The 18,517-nt window shown below is 44.4% G+C and overlaps 1 protein-coding gene across 1 annotated transcript in view; it reads left to right on the forward strand.

Moving 5' to 3' along the window:
• The window catches only part of EGFLAM (EGF-like, fibronectin type III and laminin G domains), a 195,487-nt gene that overhangs the window by 147,801 nt on the left and 29,169 nt on the right, over window positions 1–18,517 (forward strand). The window contains exons 15-17 of the mRNA XM_006889542.1: window positions 285–396; window positions 974–1,090; window positions 7,442–7,622. Of these exons, the coding sequence (XP_006889604.1) occupies window positions 285–396; window positions 974–1,090; window positions 7,442–7,622 (410 nt within the window). The remainder of the gene's footprint in view (window positions 1–284; window positions 397–973; window positions 1,091–7,441; window positions 7,623–18,517) is intronic.

The following is an 18,517-nucleotide window of genomic DNA, read 5'->3' on the forward strand; positions in this document are numbered from 1 at the left end:
AGACTGACATTAGTTTGATCAAGACTGATGAATATTATCCATACAACCAATTCCTTGGAGAGGGACATCATGCTTGGTGGGGCAGAGGGATGGGGGGAAAAAGGAAGACCCTCAACCAGATGGATTAACAGTGACTGTAGCAATGGCTGCTCGTGTGTCAGAGATGATGAGGATGGCACAGGATAGGGCGGGGCTCAGCTCTGTTCACAGGGTTGCTATGATTCGCACTTGACTTGATGGCACCTGACAGCAACCAATGATGCTCGATTTCCTTCTCTCAACAGGAGCGAAGAACCCCTCTCTCTCAGCCACTGGCACGAGCTGCGAGTATCTCGCACAGCGAAGAATGGCATCTTGCAGGTGGACAAGCAGAAGGTGGTGGAGGGAATGGCAGAGGTAAGGGTGTGTGCTGTACCTCACTGTGGATGTGATCTGGGACACTGCCTTCTGCCTGCTTGGTCACGAGAGCTTGGCTCAAAACCACAGATTTCCACCAAGCAAGTGAACTTTCCAATCCTCAACTTTGAGAGAGGGTAGTCATGGCCTTATGACATTGTTGTCAGGATTAAATGAGTAAATACAAATGTAAAAACAACCAGCGAACTTGTTACTGTCAAATCAGAGCCAACTCATAGCTGACCCTGTGGGAGGTTTTCAGAGACCCTAAATCACATTGGAAGAGATTGTCCATAAAGCAAAAATTGCTTGCCTGTCACCCACCCTCGCCACCGTCCCTCCTCCTTTTCTGTAGGCGATAACAGTAAGAGGGAGCTCTGGCGGTGCAGTTCCCAGGGAGTCGTGCTGCTAAGCAGTGGTGAGCAGTGGCACACAGCAGTGAGCAAATCAAGCTGATGTGTGGACAGGGGGCTGTGACCAGTCCTGACACCACTGGGTTCATGAACAGGCATGGGGTACACTTGACCCTCTTGACAATCCATTTTTATGCCGGGTATCATTTTCACTCCATTGCCAGGGAGGCTTCACACAGATCAAGTGCAACACGGACATATTTGTTGGTGGCGTCCCCAGTTACGACCACGTGAAGAAGAACTCGGGCATCTTCAAGCCGTTTAGCGGGAGCATCCAGAAGGTATGGCCTTAATTTCCTCCTCTGTCTGGTGTGATCCAGACTCCAGTCATCACAAAGGACAAGGGTGTTGAGAACTGCAAACTGTATAACCTGCTGAGCCAAAACGAAAACCATCAAGAAATTTTTATAAAAATGTAAAGGTTTGGTTTTTATTGCTCACATCACAGCTTTCCATCCCCACTTTCTGAAATTATCTGCTCCTGAGTGATGTCCAGGAGACAGTCCAGGAAGGTTGCTTGGGAAAAATAAATTCTTTTAAAAAATTTTTTTGATTAATTTTAATGAAAGTTTACAGAGGTTTAGAGTTTCCAGTCATTCATTGCTGCACTTTTCTCCCTGCCCACCTCCTCCCCTTTGATTCACTCTTCTCCTTAAAAAGCAAAAGAAAAACTCTCATTTTTATGCAGTCCCTTCCCCCAAGGTCACTCCACTGTGCAGCCTTCATTCTGGACTCCTGTCATGACGATAATACTCAATCATATGAAAAGATGAATTCTTATGGGGAATCCAACAAACATATTCAGGGCCTGTGAGTGAGACAGATGACACCAGTCATAATCAGTGCTTCCACACCCAGGAAGGAGGCCACTAGAGTCTGATAGCCTGTAGCAGTCCTTAGATTAGGATGGGAAACACTAGTGGCCTGAGGGGTAAGAATTGGATTGCTAAACCCAAAGACAATTAGTTCCAATCCATTTACTCTTCATAAAGGATGGACAATCTACTCTTGTGTTATTTACAGCCTCTGAAAAGCCCCTAGTGAGTCTGGCTGACATTGAGATGAATGGGAGTGCCAGAACACTTAACTGTGCTCATGCAAAACCTATACCTAGACCAGGAGGCTTTTGTGCAAACAAAGCAAGGGAATATTACATGGTTTAAAATTAAGAAGGGAGTGTGTCAGTGTTGTATTCTCTCTCCCTACCTATTCAATCTGTTTTCTGAGAAAATTGTTTAAGAAGCTGGACTCTATGAAGAGGAATGTGGCTTACTGATCAAAGGGAGACTCGTCAACAACCTGTGTTATGCAGATTAAGTAACCTTGCTTGCTGAAAGTGAGGAGGACTTGAAGCATTTATTGCAAAGATCAAGGAGCAGCCTTTACTATAAATGGCATCACAATGTAAAGAAGACAAATATTCTTACCACTGAACCAATAGGCAACATCATGATGGATGGAGAAGAGATTGGAACTGTCAATAACTGCATTTTACTTGGATCCACAATTAACATCCTTGGTACCAGCAGTCAGAAAAACAGGAGATGTATTGCACTGGGACAGCCTGCAATTAAGGACCTCTTCAAATTATTGAGGAATAAGGATGTCAGTTTGAGAACTAAGGTGCATTCGATTCAGTCCATGGTTTTTCCCATCACTTGCGGTGCATCTGAGAGCTGGACAATGAATAAGGATGACAGAAGAAGAATTGATGCCATTGAACTGTGGTGTTGGAGAAGAGGACTGAACATGAACTGCCAAAATGACAAATTGATATGTCTTGGAGACTTTGCAGCCAAAGTGCTCTTTGGAGGCAAAGACCCTGAGGTCTCATATGCTTTGGGCATGTTGCAAGGGTGGGGCTGTTCCTTAGAGAGGGACATGGTGCTTGGAAGCGTAGAGGGTCAACAGAGGAGAGGAAGACCCTTGACTATGTGCATTGACATGGCAGCTGCTGCACTGGGCACAAGATAGCCCATGGTTCAGATATATTATTAATAGGGTCACTATGAATTGTACTCAACTCAACAGCACCTAACAACAACAACAACAGCAACAGAGTCTTAGTCAACTTAAGGGCACCCAAAACCAGCGTATCTTTTGGTGCATAAAAAAATTAAACCTTTCCAAGATACGCTCAGATCTTTAACAGAATAATATACTAATGTTTTTATATTTATTGTAAAGTGGTCCCCATTTATTGTTACTAAGCTTGAGCACATACTTCAAATTTTTAATATAATATCGGTTGCTGTAACTGTGGGTTCTGTGTAAGTCAGATATTCAGAAACAGGGAGCTGCCTCTAATCTTAGCCCTTGGCTTTACTTTGGAATTGCTTTGAAGTTTGTTCAAACAAGAGTCGACTCTCATGCCCACCCTATCCCATGCTTCTGCAGTTGTTGCTCATCAATCATGTAACCAAACTCTTAAAAGCAGAGATTAAGGCATCAAAGGCACAGAAAAAAATTCACCCATCTAGTGAAAAGATCCAGGACCTGCTCCACCAGTGGGGCCTCCTGTTTTCCTGCTCCTGGTTAGGAGAAGACACACGGTGGAAGCACCAGCCAAGATCTCCGAGGACACTCAACACTGAGAGAGAATATTTGTCTCATTACCTTCGAGTGAGACCCAACCTGCTGATCCTCCAGTGGGTTTTCAGAGAGTGAACTCCGATGGCCTGTTGGGCAAGGTGGAGGGTCAGTAGCGACTCTACGAATAACAGATCTGAAGTTTGCCCTATCCTGCGCCTTCCTCACCATCTCTGAAATACTACAGCCCATTGTGTCAATCGATCCTTTTCCAGGCACAGTATCTTTTTCTAGGTACTGAACACTCTTGTTGTCGTATACCCTCAAGTCAGAACCAACCTATAACTGACCCTCTGGTGGGTTTTCCTATCAATACTGTATATCCCACAGGAAGAGATTGTCCAGCTCTCTTTCACAGATGAGCCGGTGGATTCAAACTGCTTGCCTGGGGATTGGTAGCACAACTCCTTAGTGCTAAGCCATCAGATAACATGGTCCCTCCTGATAATATGTCCAGAGCATGTGAGATGACGTTTGACTGTCATTGCTTCTAAGGCATACCTGGGACACTTCCACCAAGACAAACTAGTTTGTTCTTTTGACAGTCTATGGGGTGTTCTGTATTCTCCAACACCACAGCTCAAAGACACCAAGTTTTCTTCTCTCTTCCTTTGTATCGGCTGACTTTGAGATGCACGGGATGCAGTAGAAAAGACCATAGCTTGCATCAGTAGTTAAACTGACATCATTGCTTGCTCCTTAGAACTTTGGAGAAGTTTCACAGCAGATTTTCTCAAGGCAACGTGTCTTCTTATCTCTTTTTTTTAATTTTTGCCATAATGATTTTTTTAAAAATTTTATTTTATATTGGTTTTCTTACAAAGTCCATATCCATTGTGTTTCACACTATTCTTCATTCACATTGTTTCAGACAATCATCCCTATGCATTACGTTTTGTAAAAGTAATCACCATTGGATCAGGCCCATCATTAGGAACCTTCTCAGGTTCCCACCAGATATTTTCCTTTACCCCCTCCCTCCACCCACCAAATTACACAACCCTGTGGTTTCACCCCTGCACATCCTCACTCCTCTGATCCCACCCCTTCTTCCCCTGGGTCCTCATACATGTTTTACTGATTATCCTTGTATTTTTGCAGTGGTTCTATGCAGTATTTATCCTTATGACACTGAGTTAGTTCACTCAGCATAATGCTCTCCTGTCTCTCCCAAGTTATGTAGTATTTTTCTAAATCTTTGTTCCATCTTCTGATCTCTTGACTACAGTGAAATCATTAACAACTTTTTTCTTCATTTAGTATGATAATTGCCTTTGACTCAGTGGTAAAGATTTTTGTTTTCTTGATGCTGAGATGCCACTGATATAAATGGCTGTAGTCCTCGATCTTCTGCAGCAAGTGTTTCAAGTCCTCCTTACTTTCAGAGACCAAAGTTGTGTCATCTGCATCACAGAGGTTTCTAAGGAGTGTAAAAAGAGCAGGGGCAGCCTAGGGACAGCCGGGGCTGATTTTTACCAACTCCACAAAACCCACACCACAGAACTCATTTTTATGAGGTCAGACATGTCCCTCACACTCTCCCATCTCTTTCTACTCATCCCAAGATCAATCTTACTGCTTTATTGGGTCCAAAATCTATTGCCATAACTCACAGACCACACAGAACCATAGTAAGGAAGCCAAAAGGCTGTCATCAAGGTTCATAGCAGAATACAATCTCAATGTCAAGAAAGCAAAGATTCTTACCAGTGGACCGATAGACAACATCATGGTGGATAGAGAGGAGATTGAAACTGTCAACAGCTTCATCTTGCTTGGATCCACAATTAACACAGTTGGTACCAGGAGTCAGGAAATAAGGAGATATATTGCACTGGGAAAATCTGCAGGTAAGGACCTCTTGAAATTATTGAGGCATAATTATGTCGTTTTGACGACTAAAATGTGTCTGATTCAAGCAATAGTCTTTCCAGTCACTTGCTATGCATCTGAGAGCTGGACAACAAATAAGGATAACAGAAGAATTGATGCCTTTGAGCTGTGGTGTTGGATGGAGAAGAGCACTGAACGTCCCAGGGACGGCCAAGAGAACAAACAGATATATGTTGGAGAGGGTGCAGCCTGAGTGCTCTTTGGAGGCAGGAATGATGAGTATTCGCCTCACACACATTGGGCATGTTGCTAGGAGATGCTATTCCTTGGAAAGGGTCATGATGCTGGGAAGGGTGGACGGTCGGAAAAGGAGAGAAAGACCCTCAAACATATGAATTAACACGGTGACCACTGTAATGCCTCTTGTGTGTCAGGAAGTATGAGGATGGCACAGGATAGAAGAGGGTTCAGATCTTTTGTTCATAGAGTAGCTATGAGTCATGCTTGACTCGATGGCTTCTAACAACAGCAACAGCAGGATATAATAACTCTATTAGAGCAGCTTCCAAAACATGCTTGCAGATGCCTCAGCCTTGAACTTCATGGCTTTATGTCAGTGTTACAGAGTTCTCAGTCCTGCTAATTATGGCTCTTCCCTCTACCCCCACCCCCAGTTGCCCAGCAAACTTGGGCAAAGGCTGCTAGTTCTGGTTCAGAGGTAGCAGTCCCACAGTCCTCTCCCTCTCACTTCAGGTCTCTGGATCTCACAGAGGCTGCTATGGCTGCTGCTCCCATAGGCCCTGGTCTACCTGGTATAAGAACCTCTGGCCCCAAAGGACGTACTGATTTTCTTGCTGCTTCTTGACCAGCAATGAGCTTCTCTCATTCTGTTACTGGATCTGCTCGAGTTAATGGCAAGACTAGCCAGTCTCCCTGTGGCTAGGCTAACACACTCTATTTGTGTGTTTCTGCCCATCCAATCCTTAACCACATTCTTCTTCATAGAGTCCAGCTTCTTGCATGAATTGCTTAGTATTAGATCAAAGGATAAACTTGTGCTCTCCTGCTGATTGGCACCCTGCGTTTGTACTCCTGATGAGGGATGGCATCTCAACATCAAGCCCAGCCGTTGAGAACCCTGAAGAGCATTGTCTCCTGGGACGCTTCCTGGACCACCAGGCGTGAGAATCCCCTGCTGGCGGTGCCTGAAATCCTCACACAGGAAGCCACTAGGAATACAAGTCCTGCTTTGATTCGCACTTTGGCAAGGAAGGATCCTTTCTGGCTCTGCCCTGCCCTTCACCCAGCACTCGCCTTTTGCACTCACTTCCTTAAGACCTCCTCCCTCCTGGTGATCCGGCGACAGGGTCACGGCCATGCACATGTTCAGTGGTAAGCATGACAGTCTTGCTTATCACGGGCCTGCGTGACTGTTTCACAGTCCTGCACTCAGTGGCCTGGGAAAGGGAAATTGTGGTGAGATTCTGAATGCTCTGCAGAAATTTCTGGAATACAGTTTTCTTAGCCTCTTCATGAATAAGTGGCATGAAGTGAAGTAGGTGGACTCAATGAAGTGAGGCTCTGTGGGATATTTGGGCCTCTCTCCAGGAGCCCTGATGATGCAGGGAGGGAAAAGCACTGGGCTATGAACCAAAAGGACAGTGGTTTGAATCCGCCATCCTCTCCAAGGGAGAAAGATGTGGCGGTCAGCTTCCATCTGATAGGTGTCATCAATCCATTGTAGCCACGACAGCCCCTAAGTTGTGAGTAGACCCGTCTCTGTAGAGTTAATTTCATAAGTAAGCCGTACTGAGGTAACCCAAAGGCTGCCAAGCCAAAGGTGGGCCTGCAAATCCACCAGCGGCTCATTAGGAACAAGACAGGCAGTGCCCTCTTGTGAAGACTTACAACCTCAGGAACCAGTTAGAGGGTGATTGTGAGCCAGAATTGCCTCAACAATAGTGGGCTTAAGATTTTAGAAGCAGATCACCAGGCCCTTCTTCCAAGGCATCTCTGGTGGGCTGTTACCGGCTCAGAGCTCGGAGCCCTGCCCTTCACCCTTAGCTGCCATCAGGTCTCATCTTCACTTACAAGACTCGAAAACCAACAACTGGGGGCTTTTGAGTAAGCTCACCTCTGTACATAGATATCTGGAAGAGTTTAAAATATTTTCTGACCCTTTGAATACCTTTATATTCTCTGTCCCCAAGCTCATCTTGAACGACAGGACCATCCATGTGAAGCATGACTTTACATCTGGGGTGAACGTGGAGAATGCAGCCCATCCCTGTGTGGGGTCCCCTTGTGCCCATGGGGGCAGCTGCCGACCCAGGAAGGACGGCTATGAGTGTGACTGCCCCTTGGGCTTCGAGGGGCGGCACTGCCAGAAAGGTAGGTGTGTGGGCATCCTACACCCTGCTTCCAGGAGGGAAGGGGGACAGTCTGCTGCTCTGTGGATCAGCTGGAAACACTGGTACAGCTGTACCAGTTATCTAGACTAAAGATTTCAGTGAATTCCTTCATGATGAATTATATGTAAAATGAAATATGGGCAATCTTATAAACAGTACTATTTTCTGTATTACCTAAGTTCTCTGCACCTCAGTTTTGGAATCTATAAAATGGGAATAATAATCACAATAGTATCTACTTTTGAGTGTGATTTTGTTATGTGCCATTGAATCAAGTTTGATGCACAGTCACACTATGAACAACAGAACAAAGCCCTAGCCTTCCATAAAGCAAAGCCTTTCTCTAGTCTTCTTCGTTCTCCATCTCCACCAGGCTCAAGCCCATTGTTCCAGTCACTGCATCAATCCACCGCATTGAGGGTCTTCCTCTCTTCTGCCTACTCTCTCCTTTTCCAAGCCTGATGTGCTTTTCTAAGGGTGGTGCTTCCTAACAATGTGCCCACAGTATATGAGACGACATTTTACCATCCTTGTCTCTAAGGAGCATCGTGATTAAATGAGGTATTTCCAGGCGCTAGTTTTTGGGAGGAAAAGGCACCATGTTTAGAAAAGTGGAGGGTCAATGAAAAGGAGGAAGGCCCTTAAGAGGATGGATTGACACAGTGACTGCAGCGATGGGCTTGAGCCTCACGAAGACCAGGGTGATGGCACAGATAGGGCAGGATCTCAATCTATTGTTCATAGGGCTGCTATGATTCTCAGCAAGGCTAGATGGCACCTAACAGCAGCAAATGTGAGTTACCCTTTCCATGGTGGGTGCTAAGACCTTGACTCGACAACACATTTTCTACAAAGTAAAATTCCACGTATTTTACGGCAAAGAAAATTTGTCAGTGACCTTTGCTGTTTCACTCATCAGTGTTAAATTCTGCCGGTCTCATATCACTTGCACCATTTTTTTCTTTAAGTGGCTCATACTCCACTTCAACCTTTAGTTCATAAAATGCTATGATTAGAAATCAACCAATGAAGAGATGTTACAAATGAAAAGGTAGTAATTCAAAAATAAGAATGACAACATATTACTCTATTTTTCTTTTTAGCCAGATCTCTTATCTCTAATATAGTGTGATTGAAAATATTTCTTTCTACATTTTGCTTTTACAAATTCTTCAGTGATTCAATTGCAATTAACAATACCTACACAACAATATCGGCTTTCATATATAATGAAAGGAGCTTTGGTGGCCCAGTGTTAGGAAGTTGTGCTGCCGACCCAAAGGCATTTAGTTCCAATCCACCAGCTGCTTTGCAGGAGAAGGTGGGCAAACTCCTCCCGTGTGATTTACAGCCTCTAAATATCCACTAGACAGTTTCAGCTATGAGTTGGTTCTGACTTGATGATACTGAGTTCAGCTGAGTTTAATTTTATACACAATAGGAGCCCCCCGCCCCACCATGGCATATACTGAGTTACCTGTTGGGCTCCTAGCTTAAAAGCTGCCAGTTCAAATCCACCAGATTTTCCTCCTGCTGCAAAGATTTGCTGCCACAGAAACCCGATGGAGTTGGAATAGTCTGGGCATCTGTGGATAGTGTAATGGCTCCATGGTTAAGAACTCAACTGCTTCCCAGAAAGCTGGCTGTTAGAACTCACCTAGCGACTTCATAGGAAGGAGAAGACATGGCAGTGTGCTCCTGTAAAGGTTAAAGCTGAGAAAAGGCGATGGGGCAGTTGTGCTCTGTCACACGAGGTCACTTTGAGTAGACCCAGCTTCACAGCACAAAAGGGCCATGCTTAGGATGCATGTGTGGTGAGTGCTTGGACATATGAGCCAATATTACTGGTGACAAAAATCAAATCCACTTGCAAGAGCCGCAAGATACATAGCGTCCAGCTTGCCCCTGTCTACAGCCCACGTGCCCACTAGACTGGGCCGGCCTTTGCTCAGCAGCTCAGGAGACGTGAGGCTGTGGCTCTCTTTGGGACAACAGCCCTGCCACAGGCACCCATCATCCTTTGGCCTTCTCATCTCTGAATGGCAGTGAGGGCTCACCTGCCCAGGAACAAAGAAAAAGAGAAAACAAGCAGACCTCGAGGACATTAGGCAGCCGTCCCAAGTGAAAAGCATGTTCTCTCTGTTTTGCTTCATGTTTCTTGGTTTTTTTATCATAATTAGGCCTTCAAGGAAAATTACCTGACAAGTCCAGGCAAATGTTTTGCTCCGTGGAGATAGTGAAGCTTGGGTTTTGGTTCTAGGCCTCAGACCTTCACAAGACAGCAAATATTGCAATAATGTGGATACCATGAAGTTTTTGGGTTCCTGGCACATTTCAAAGTTAGGTTTATACTACACTGCAGTCTAAAAATCCATCGAGAAGGGCATCATTATCTGAAATGTAGAGAGTCAGCAAAGGAGAATAAGACCCTCAAGGAGCGGGATTGGCAGAGTGACAGTGGCAATGGTGTGAGCATGGTGGAGGCTGTGAGGTTCACACGGGATCCAGTAAGGTTTCCATCTGTTGTTAATGAAAACCACAGGAGTTAGAATGAACTTGGCTTAACAACAGAAACCACGTGGATAAGTGTACAGTGGCAACATGAAAAAGTCTGGAGTAGTACGACATTTACTAAAATGCGACCCAGAAACAGAGTTAGCGTATAAGCTGTTGGACAAAATGGGAACCACTAACTAGACTTCTTCAATGCATCCACTTGATCCCTTTGAGTTGGAACCAGCCCATAGCTGACCCTCCAGCAGGTTTTCAGAGGCTGTAAATCACATGGGAGGAGGTTGCTGTCTTTCTCCCATGAAGCAGAAAGTGGATTAGAAAGGCTCACCTTTGAACGGACAGTACAAATCCCTATCCACGAGGCCACCAGAGCTCCCTCCTCCATGGTTTGATAAATGTCTTCAGTTTGTACAAAACATTTTCTCTGTGAAGCACATCAAGTAAAATATGGTAAAAAAAAAAAGGCACGCCTGTATTGTTTTCTTTAATTGAATTTTGAGGCTGAGGTGGCTAATCATTTCAATCTTATTTTAACATCATTTAATCGAGGGAGCGCCAGTCGTGAGCTGTGCTGCTAACCTGAAAGCCACTCCCCTGGTGATTGAAAACCACCAGTATCTCAGCGGAAGAAGGATGGGCATTCTCAGTGAGATTTACAGTCTCAGAAACCCAGGGGTCAGCTGTGAGTCAGTTCCTTCTCAATGACAATCAGTTGGGTTATATTCAAGGGATGGCCTTTCAAAACTTCAAAGCAGAATGATTAATCCATTTGTGAATTATCCTGATTATATATATCTTAATAAACATTGTAGGTGGTGGTGTTGATCGTGGTGGTGGTGGTGGTGGTGATGGTGGGTACCACTGAGTTGGAACCAATCTATAGCTGGCCTTCCAGCAGGTCTTCAGAGCCAGTTAATTGCATGAGAGGACTCAAAGAGCAGCTGGTGGATTTGAACCATGTGCCTTCAAGTTTGCAGCACAGATTCTTGCCACTAGGCCAAGATATCAAATTAATTTCTTATTACATTCATATTTAGCAGGGAATATGCCTATTATTCTCAAAAGTAGAGCTCATAAAACAAAAATATTCCTAAATTCAAATCCTCTATCTGATAATAAACACATCATTTGTGTAATAGGCTTTAGGTCTAGAGATTTAGTTCAAGAATGGCCCATTAAGTCAGACAACTGGATTCTAATTTTATACCTTAGAGTTTCAATTGCCCAACTCTCTAATTTCTTGGAGCTCTCCATGAGCTCTTCAAACTTCTGCCATTACACTCCCACTAATGAATGGCTGATAAACAAAAGCATAAATGAACACTTAGCTCTGACAGTGAAAGCAAGAGGGAAAAGGTAACAAAAGGCTCACAACAATGACTCACCAGAGTCACTGGCAAGATCCCACAGGATAGACAGTGCTGACGGACAGGGCTGTAAGGACATTAAGGTCACCATTCCGACAATGCTCTATGATACTAGTCACCATTAAGTCAGCTTCGGTTCATAGCAGCCACACGTGTATGTGGGCAAGACTATCTCCATCAGGTTTCAATGGCAAATATTTTGGTGGTAGATTGCCTGACCTTTATTTTGAGACATTTGTTGTGGTGGTGGTGGTGGTGACAGTGGTGGTGGTGATCGTGTGCCGTCAAGTCTCCTGCGACTCATAGTGATCCTATATACAACAGCCCTAAACACTGCTCTATCCTGTGCCGATCTCACTGTCTCTGACACACCCACCCCCATTACCCCAGTCACTAAATCAATCCATCTCACTGAGGGTCTTCCTCTCTTGTGCTGACCTTCCACCCTCCCAAGCATGATATCCCTCTCCAAGGACTGGTCCCTCTTTGCAACATGTCCAAAGTGTATCAGATGAAGCTTCAGAATTCTTGCCTCCAAGGAGCAGCCTGGTTTCACCCTCTGCAGGATGAACCTGTTCATTTTCTTAGGAGTCCATGGTATATTCAATACTGTTCTCCAGTACCACCGCTCAAAGGCATCAATTCTCCTTCTATTATCCCTAGTCATTGTCCAGCTTTCTGATGTAAACAAGTAACTGCAAAGACTTTGGCCTGGATCAGACACAACCTAGTCTCCAGAATGAAATCAATGCTTTTCAGTACTTTGGAGAGGTATCTGACAGCAGACTTTCCCAATGCAATTCATCTTTTCATTTCCTTGCTTTGGTACCAAGAGTGTTGATTATAGAGCCAGCCAAACTGAAGCTGTTAACAATCTCAAACTCTTTACTATGTATCATGATGCTGTCAATTGGCTCAGTGGTGAGAATCTTTGATGTTGAGCTTCAAAATATATTGAAGACTGCAGTCCTTGACCTTCTGTAACAAGCACTTCCGGTCCTCCTCAGTTTCAGCAAGCAGGGTTGCGTTATCTGTATAACACAGATTGTTGAGTCTACCTCTAATCCTGATGCCACACTTCTCCTCATAGAGCCCAGCCTTCTAGATAATCTGTTCTGTATATATAGATTGAAAACATATGAAGATATGACACATCTCTGGCATAAACCCTTCCCAATTTTGAACCAGTGTTTCTTTGCTCTATTCTGATGACTAATACCTGTCCAAGATAGGCTTCTCATAAGCACAATCAAGTGTTCTAAGATTCCCATTCTTCTCAGAGTCAGCCACAGTTTGGTGTGAGCCACACAGTCAAATATGTTTGCATAGTCAATGAAACACAGATAAACATTCCTCTGGAACTCTTTGCTTTCAGCCAAGATCCATCTAACATTAGTTATAATTTCCTTAGTGCCACAGCCTCTTCTAAATCCAGACTGCACTTCAGGCAGTTCTCTGTTGATGTGCTTTTCCAGTCATTTTTGGATGATCTTCATCAGAATCTTGCTTGCAGGTGTCATTAATGATATTGTTTGATAATTTTCACACTTGTCATATCACCTTTCTTTGGAATGGGAACAAATACAGATCTCTTCCTGCCAGTAGGCCAGGTGGTTGTCCTACAGATTTCTTAGAACAACTTGGTGAGCACATCCAGGGCAGCGTCTGTCTGTTGAAATATGTCAATTGTTATGCCATCAATTCCTGAGATCTTGTTTTGTGTGAATTCTTTCAGAGCAGTTTGAACTTCTTCCTTCATCACCACAGGCTCTTGCTCATGTATTATTTCATTCATTTCTTTTGTGTCCACCAATTCCTTTTTGTACAATGACGTTATACTAAGGATGCTTTTGGCAGAGTAGTAAATGACCCAGGAAGCATTAAAAGGAGATGGAAAGAGTATAAATAGTCACTGTACCAAAAGGAATAGGAAGAATGGAGCCTCCAACCTTTTCCATTAACAGCCAAACCTGTTAACTGTTTATACCATCCAGGGCCACTAGGGGAGCCATCAGCTCCACCCTTTGCTGGATCATTATCTCCTTGTGCTTTGAAATAAAGATACTGAGTCTGACAAAATTGCAGCCCCTGGCCATCCTAAAAAAGTTTGAGACGCAGGAGGCCTGACTTATGCCCCATCACTTTTCTCCTGTTGTAATAGCTGCAGGGACTCAGTGGAACTCTAGGTGCAGGTGGGGATGTTGGCTTGTTCGGGTCCCCAGTAGTTACCTACCTGGCTGTATGCAGTCACTTATGTTGATGCTGACATATTTTAAAAAGTGCTGTGATCAATGGAAATATGTGAAAGAAAAGAAAGAGAGATAGAAAACAAAAATCCTCAAAGTTTGAGTACATTCTTAGTTTGAAAGATCAAAGAAAATTAGAAGCCATCCTTGACTATTAGAGAGAATTCACCCATTTGATCAAGTTTTTGTTGTTATTGTCAGATGCCCTTGAATCAGTGTCAACAATTTTGTCATCCTCACAATCCCCACTGTATTCAAGGCCATTTTGCAGTGATTTTCGTAATACATCCGATTAAGGGTCTTCCTCTGCTTCACATGGCACATTCCAAGTATGACGGCACCACACGTCCAAAGTGTGTGAGACAGAATCTCACCGTCCTTGGCTGTAAGAAGGAGCACCCTGGCTGCAATTCCTCTAAGACAGATTTACTTGCTCTTTGGACAGTCTATAGGATATTCAATACTTTTCACCAACGTAATTCAAAGACATCAATTATTCTTCAGTTTTCCTTAGTCATTATCTAACTTTCACATGCATATGAAGCAGTTGAAAATACTATTTCTTGAGACATGTGCAGCTTAGTGTTTATTGTTTTTTCCCTTCCATTTTTATTATGGTGATTTTAACGAAAGTGTACAGAAAAGTTGGATTTTCATTCTTTCATGACTGCACATTTTTCTCCTAAAAGTGACATTTTCCTTGCTCTTCAGCACTTTAAAGACATCCTTGGCACCAGATATGCCCAGTGTAATATGTCATTGAATTTCTTGATTGCGGCTTCTTTGTTAATTGAGGATCTAAGTCAAAGATAATCCTTAACAACTTCAGTCTTCTCTCCATTTGTCTTGACGTTGGCCCAGTTGTGAGAATTTTTTCTTCCTTTTTTAAATTTTTATTTTATATTGATTTGCATAGGGAGCTCTGGTGACCTGGAGATAAAGAACTGCACTGTAATCAAAGGCACACAGTTCAAATCCACCAGCTGCTTCGCAGAAGGATGAGTCTCTTCCTGTGCGATTAGCTGCATCTGAAAACCTGCTGGAGGGTCCGCTATGTGTCGGTTCCAACTTGATGATACACAGTAACAACAACAACATTGGGTTGCATAGTAATTCATATACATTGTGTTTCACACTTTTCTTCATTGACATTGTGTTTCATACAATCATTCCCATACATTATGTTTTATAAAATTAATCACCAGTATTTTGTTTACTTGCTAGTGAGGTATAATCCATGCTGTCGGTTGTAGTCATTGATCTTCACTAAGTGCTTCATGTCCTTACCTCAAACAAGGCTATTCCACCTGCATATCAAAGGTTGTTAATGAATCTTCCTCCAATCCTGATTCTGCATTCTTCTTCATAAAGTCTAGTTTTACAGATTATTTGCATAGTATATAGATTGAATGTTGATGATTATGTTGATGTTGTTAGGTGCTGTAGAGTTTCACACACAGTGACCCTGTGAACAGCACATCTGAACCCTGTCCTATCCTGTGCCATCTGCACAATTTCTGACACACTCAAGCCCATTGCCACAGTCACTGTGTCAATACATCTGGTCGAGTGTCTTCTCTTTTGCCAGTCCTCCACCTTTCCAACCACGATGCCCCACTCTCTCCAAGGAACAGCCTCTCCTAGCAACATGCCTAAAGCACGTGAGACGAAACGTCGTCATCTTTGCCTCCAAGGAGCACGGTGGCTGCGCTTTCTCCAAGACGTGTGAAAGACCTAGACTCAGGAGAGATGTGTGCCAGGATTGTATCCTTTCCTTCACGTGTCTATTCAGTGTGTGATGGAATAGATCACAGACTGAATGGATACAATCCTGGCGTACACCGTTCCTGATTTCCACCTAGGACGTGCGTGACAATGCAGACCAAGAGTGTGCTCCCTGAATTCCCCACAGAAGTAAAATCAGTCCATTTCCCAAGTGGGTCTACACATAGGACTAAGACCTCATTCAAGAAGTTCTGGTGGTCTAATTGGGGAAGCATTGTCGGTGCTCAAAGATGAACTGTTCAAACATACTAACCACTCCACAGGAGGGAGATGATCCCAGTTGATCCAATAAACATTCACCTTCTCAGAGACTCTAAAGTGCTCTCTGTCCTAGGGGGCACTCTGCATCAAGATTAAGCATCACTGGGTTCTCGTCACCCAGGGATCTGCTTTCCCCTCATCAGAGAGCCCACTGAAAGGAGAACCCCATGGGCCCTAGCCAGAGGAATTGGCTATCCTTGCTTCTCATCTCTCCATGGTAACGGAGATCTAGAGACAGAAATACCTGGGAATCCTGGAGCAGACCATCAGCCTGACCCTCTGTGGTGACTTGACCATCCTGCTTTGTCCCTGAAGGGTTGAAGGTGATGCACTAGCTGGAGAGGAGAGTCTGCTCCCAGAGTGAGTCACCCCGAGTTCCCACTGAGCTGCTGTCAGGCCCTGTGGGCTCTTGACAACTGCAGAACTCAGAGCTTCTGTCACCACTGGAGCCATGGGACGAGGGAGCCTGGAGTCTGCAAACTCAGAGCGATGCAGAGGCCACATCAGGAGAAGGTCTCACTCTGGCTAGCTTCTAACCTTCATTTGGGGGTTTGCTTTTACGCATCTTCTACTTCAGCCCCCACCATTGTTGGTTTTAGTACCATTGAGTCAATTTTCACTCACAGTCATCCCCCCAAAAGATACACCTCCCATTTCTCCCAATTTCCTCCCTTGCTCTTCTCACACATCTCGTGTCTCAGTCGTTCGGAACTCTTCATCCGCTAAGTTAGTGACTCAGGAGCTCTGGTGGTGTAGTCTGTAGGGTTGCTGACTGCTAATTTAAAGGTCTTACCTCTCTGATGGTTCGGTTCCACCCGCAGCTCCGAGGGTGAAAGACGGGTACCTTCTTCCGTGCTGTTTACAGCCTCAGAAACCCGCTGAAAGGTCAGTTCTGAAGAATTGGAAATGTAAGCTAAGAGAAAAAAATTAGTTACTGCCAGATTGAGGCCGAGTTTCACAAAGTATGTGGGAAAAATTAAATTCTGAGAAATATTAATTGCTGTCTTATACACACACCCCTAGACAAACACCCGAACATTCACACATAATTGTTGTGTACAGTAGAGTCAGACCTGACCCATAGCTGACCCTCCAGCACGTTTTCAATGTTAGAGCCCGTTGAAAGATAGCAGAGTGACTGGTGGGCTCGAACTATGGACCTTTGGCAATACGAACTGTCTCATAGTGGACCCTCTAGCAGGCTTTCAGAGGCAATAAATTGCACAGTAAATTGTACACCCGTCCACCACTGAGCACCTGGATTTGAGCCACATGCATTTGGGTTGCAGCATAGCTTCTTACCGCTAGCCCACCGGACGTCACTAAAGCATCATCTCTCCTCTTTTAGACATATTCCTTGGAAAAGGATATCATGCTTGGAAGGCTGGAGGGTCAGATGGATTGACAACCGTGACAGCAGCAAATGACTCCGGTGTATCAGAGATGGGGATGGTGGCCCAGGATAGGACAGGACTCAGCTCTATTGTTCTAGGGTCACTATATGTCATACTCAACTTGACTGCACCTAGCAACAACAAGAAAAAGCCACCAGAGCTCCTTCTTATTTGTGGTCAAATAAGTTTCAGTAATGCAAGGATAGGGAGCTCTTGTGGCTAAGGATCAAGAAGCTGCACTGCAATCCCAAAGGCACATGGTTCGAGACCACCAGCTGCTCATGGAAGAAGGATGGGCAGTCTCCTCCCATGCGATTAACTGCCTCTGAAAACCCAATGGAGGGTCAGCTGTGAGTTGGGTCTGACTCGATGGCACACAACAACAATGCAGGATTAAATAGTTCTCTTATGCAGAACTTATAAGAGCCTTTGGTAAGTTCTATGTGTCCCAGTGGAAACTCTGGTGGCTTAGTGGTAAGGAGTTGCTCTGTCAACCCAAAGGAACACAGTTCCAATCCACCAGCTGCTCTTTGTGAGAGAGATGGTCAATCTCCTCTTGTGCCATTTACTGCCTCTGAAAACCCTCGGGAGGGTGAGCTGACTGAAAGGTTAACAACATGTCCAAGAGGTTCTTCGGATCTCTAATGTGTAGGCTTCTTGGGGCCTGCTAGAGGAGTTCACCCTTCCTTGCCTTCCAGTTATTGTTAGATGTATTGAGTCAAAATGACTCAATACTTGACCCTCTAGCAGTTTTTCAGAGTCTGTAAATTGCGAGGGAATAGATTGTCCATCTTTCTTCCTCAGCGTTTCTGGTAGATTCAGACCATATGTCTTTGGTTCGGCAGCCCAGCTCTACCCACTAGGCAGCCAGCGTTCACAGAAAATTGGCTGGAATCAGGCTGCACAGGCGTCTGTTGGCCACTAGATGGGAGTCTTTCTCCACAACAGATAGGCTGTAAACAGCTCCCGAAAGAAAGCTTTGGCATCCTCCTATGCACAGTGCAAAAATGAGATTGTATCAACTCATTTCTGGCACACCAAACCTTTTACACTGAGATTTCTAGTTGTTCTTTATTCAATGCAATAGGTATTTTAAAATAACTTCAGTGAACACGGTGTTCCGCTGCGATGATGAGCCATGCAGTCAGAGCTGACTCACAGCTGACTCATCAGCAGGTTTTCAGAGGTACTGAAGGAGCTTGCCCATCTTTTACCATTGGTGCAGCTGCTGAATTTGATCTGCTCATCTTTGCAACTCCTAAGAAGAAAAACACCGGAGTAAGGAGTTGATAAGCTGTGCAGCTCCTA

The sequence above is a fragment of the Elephantulus edwardii genome, unplaced genomic scaffold (genome assembly GCF_000299155.1).
Source record: "Elephantulus edwardii isolate Elephantulus edwardi_28Jun2011 unplaced genomic scaffold, EleEdw1.0 scaffold00079, whole genome shotgun sequence".
Classification (NCBI taxonomy): Eukaryota; Metazoa; Chordata; class Mammalia; order Macroscelidea; family Macroscelididae; genus Elephantulus; species Elephantulus edwardii.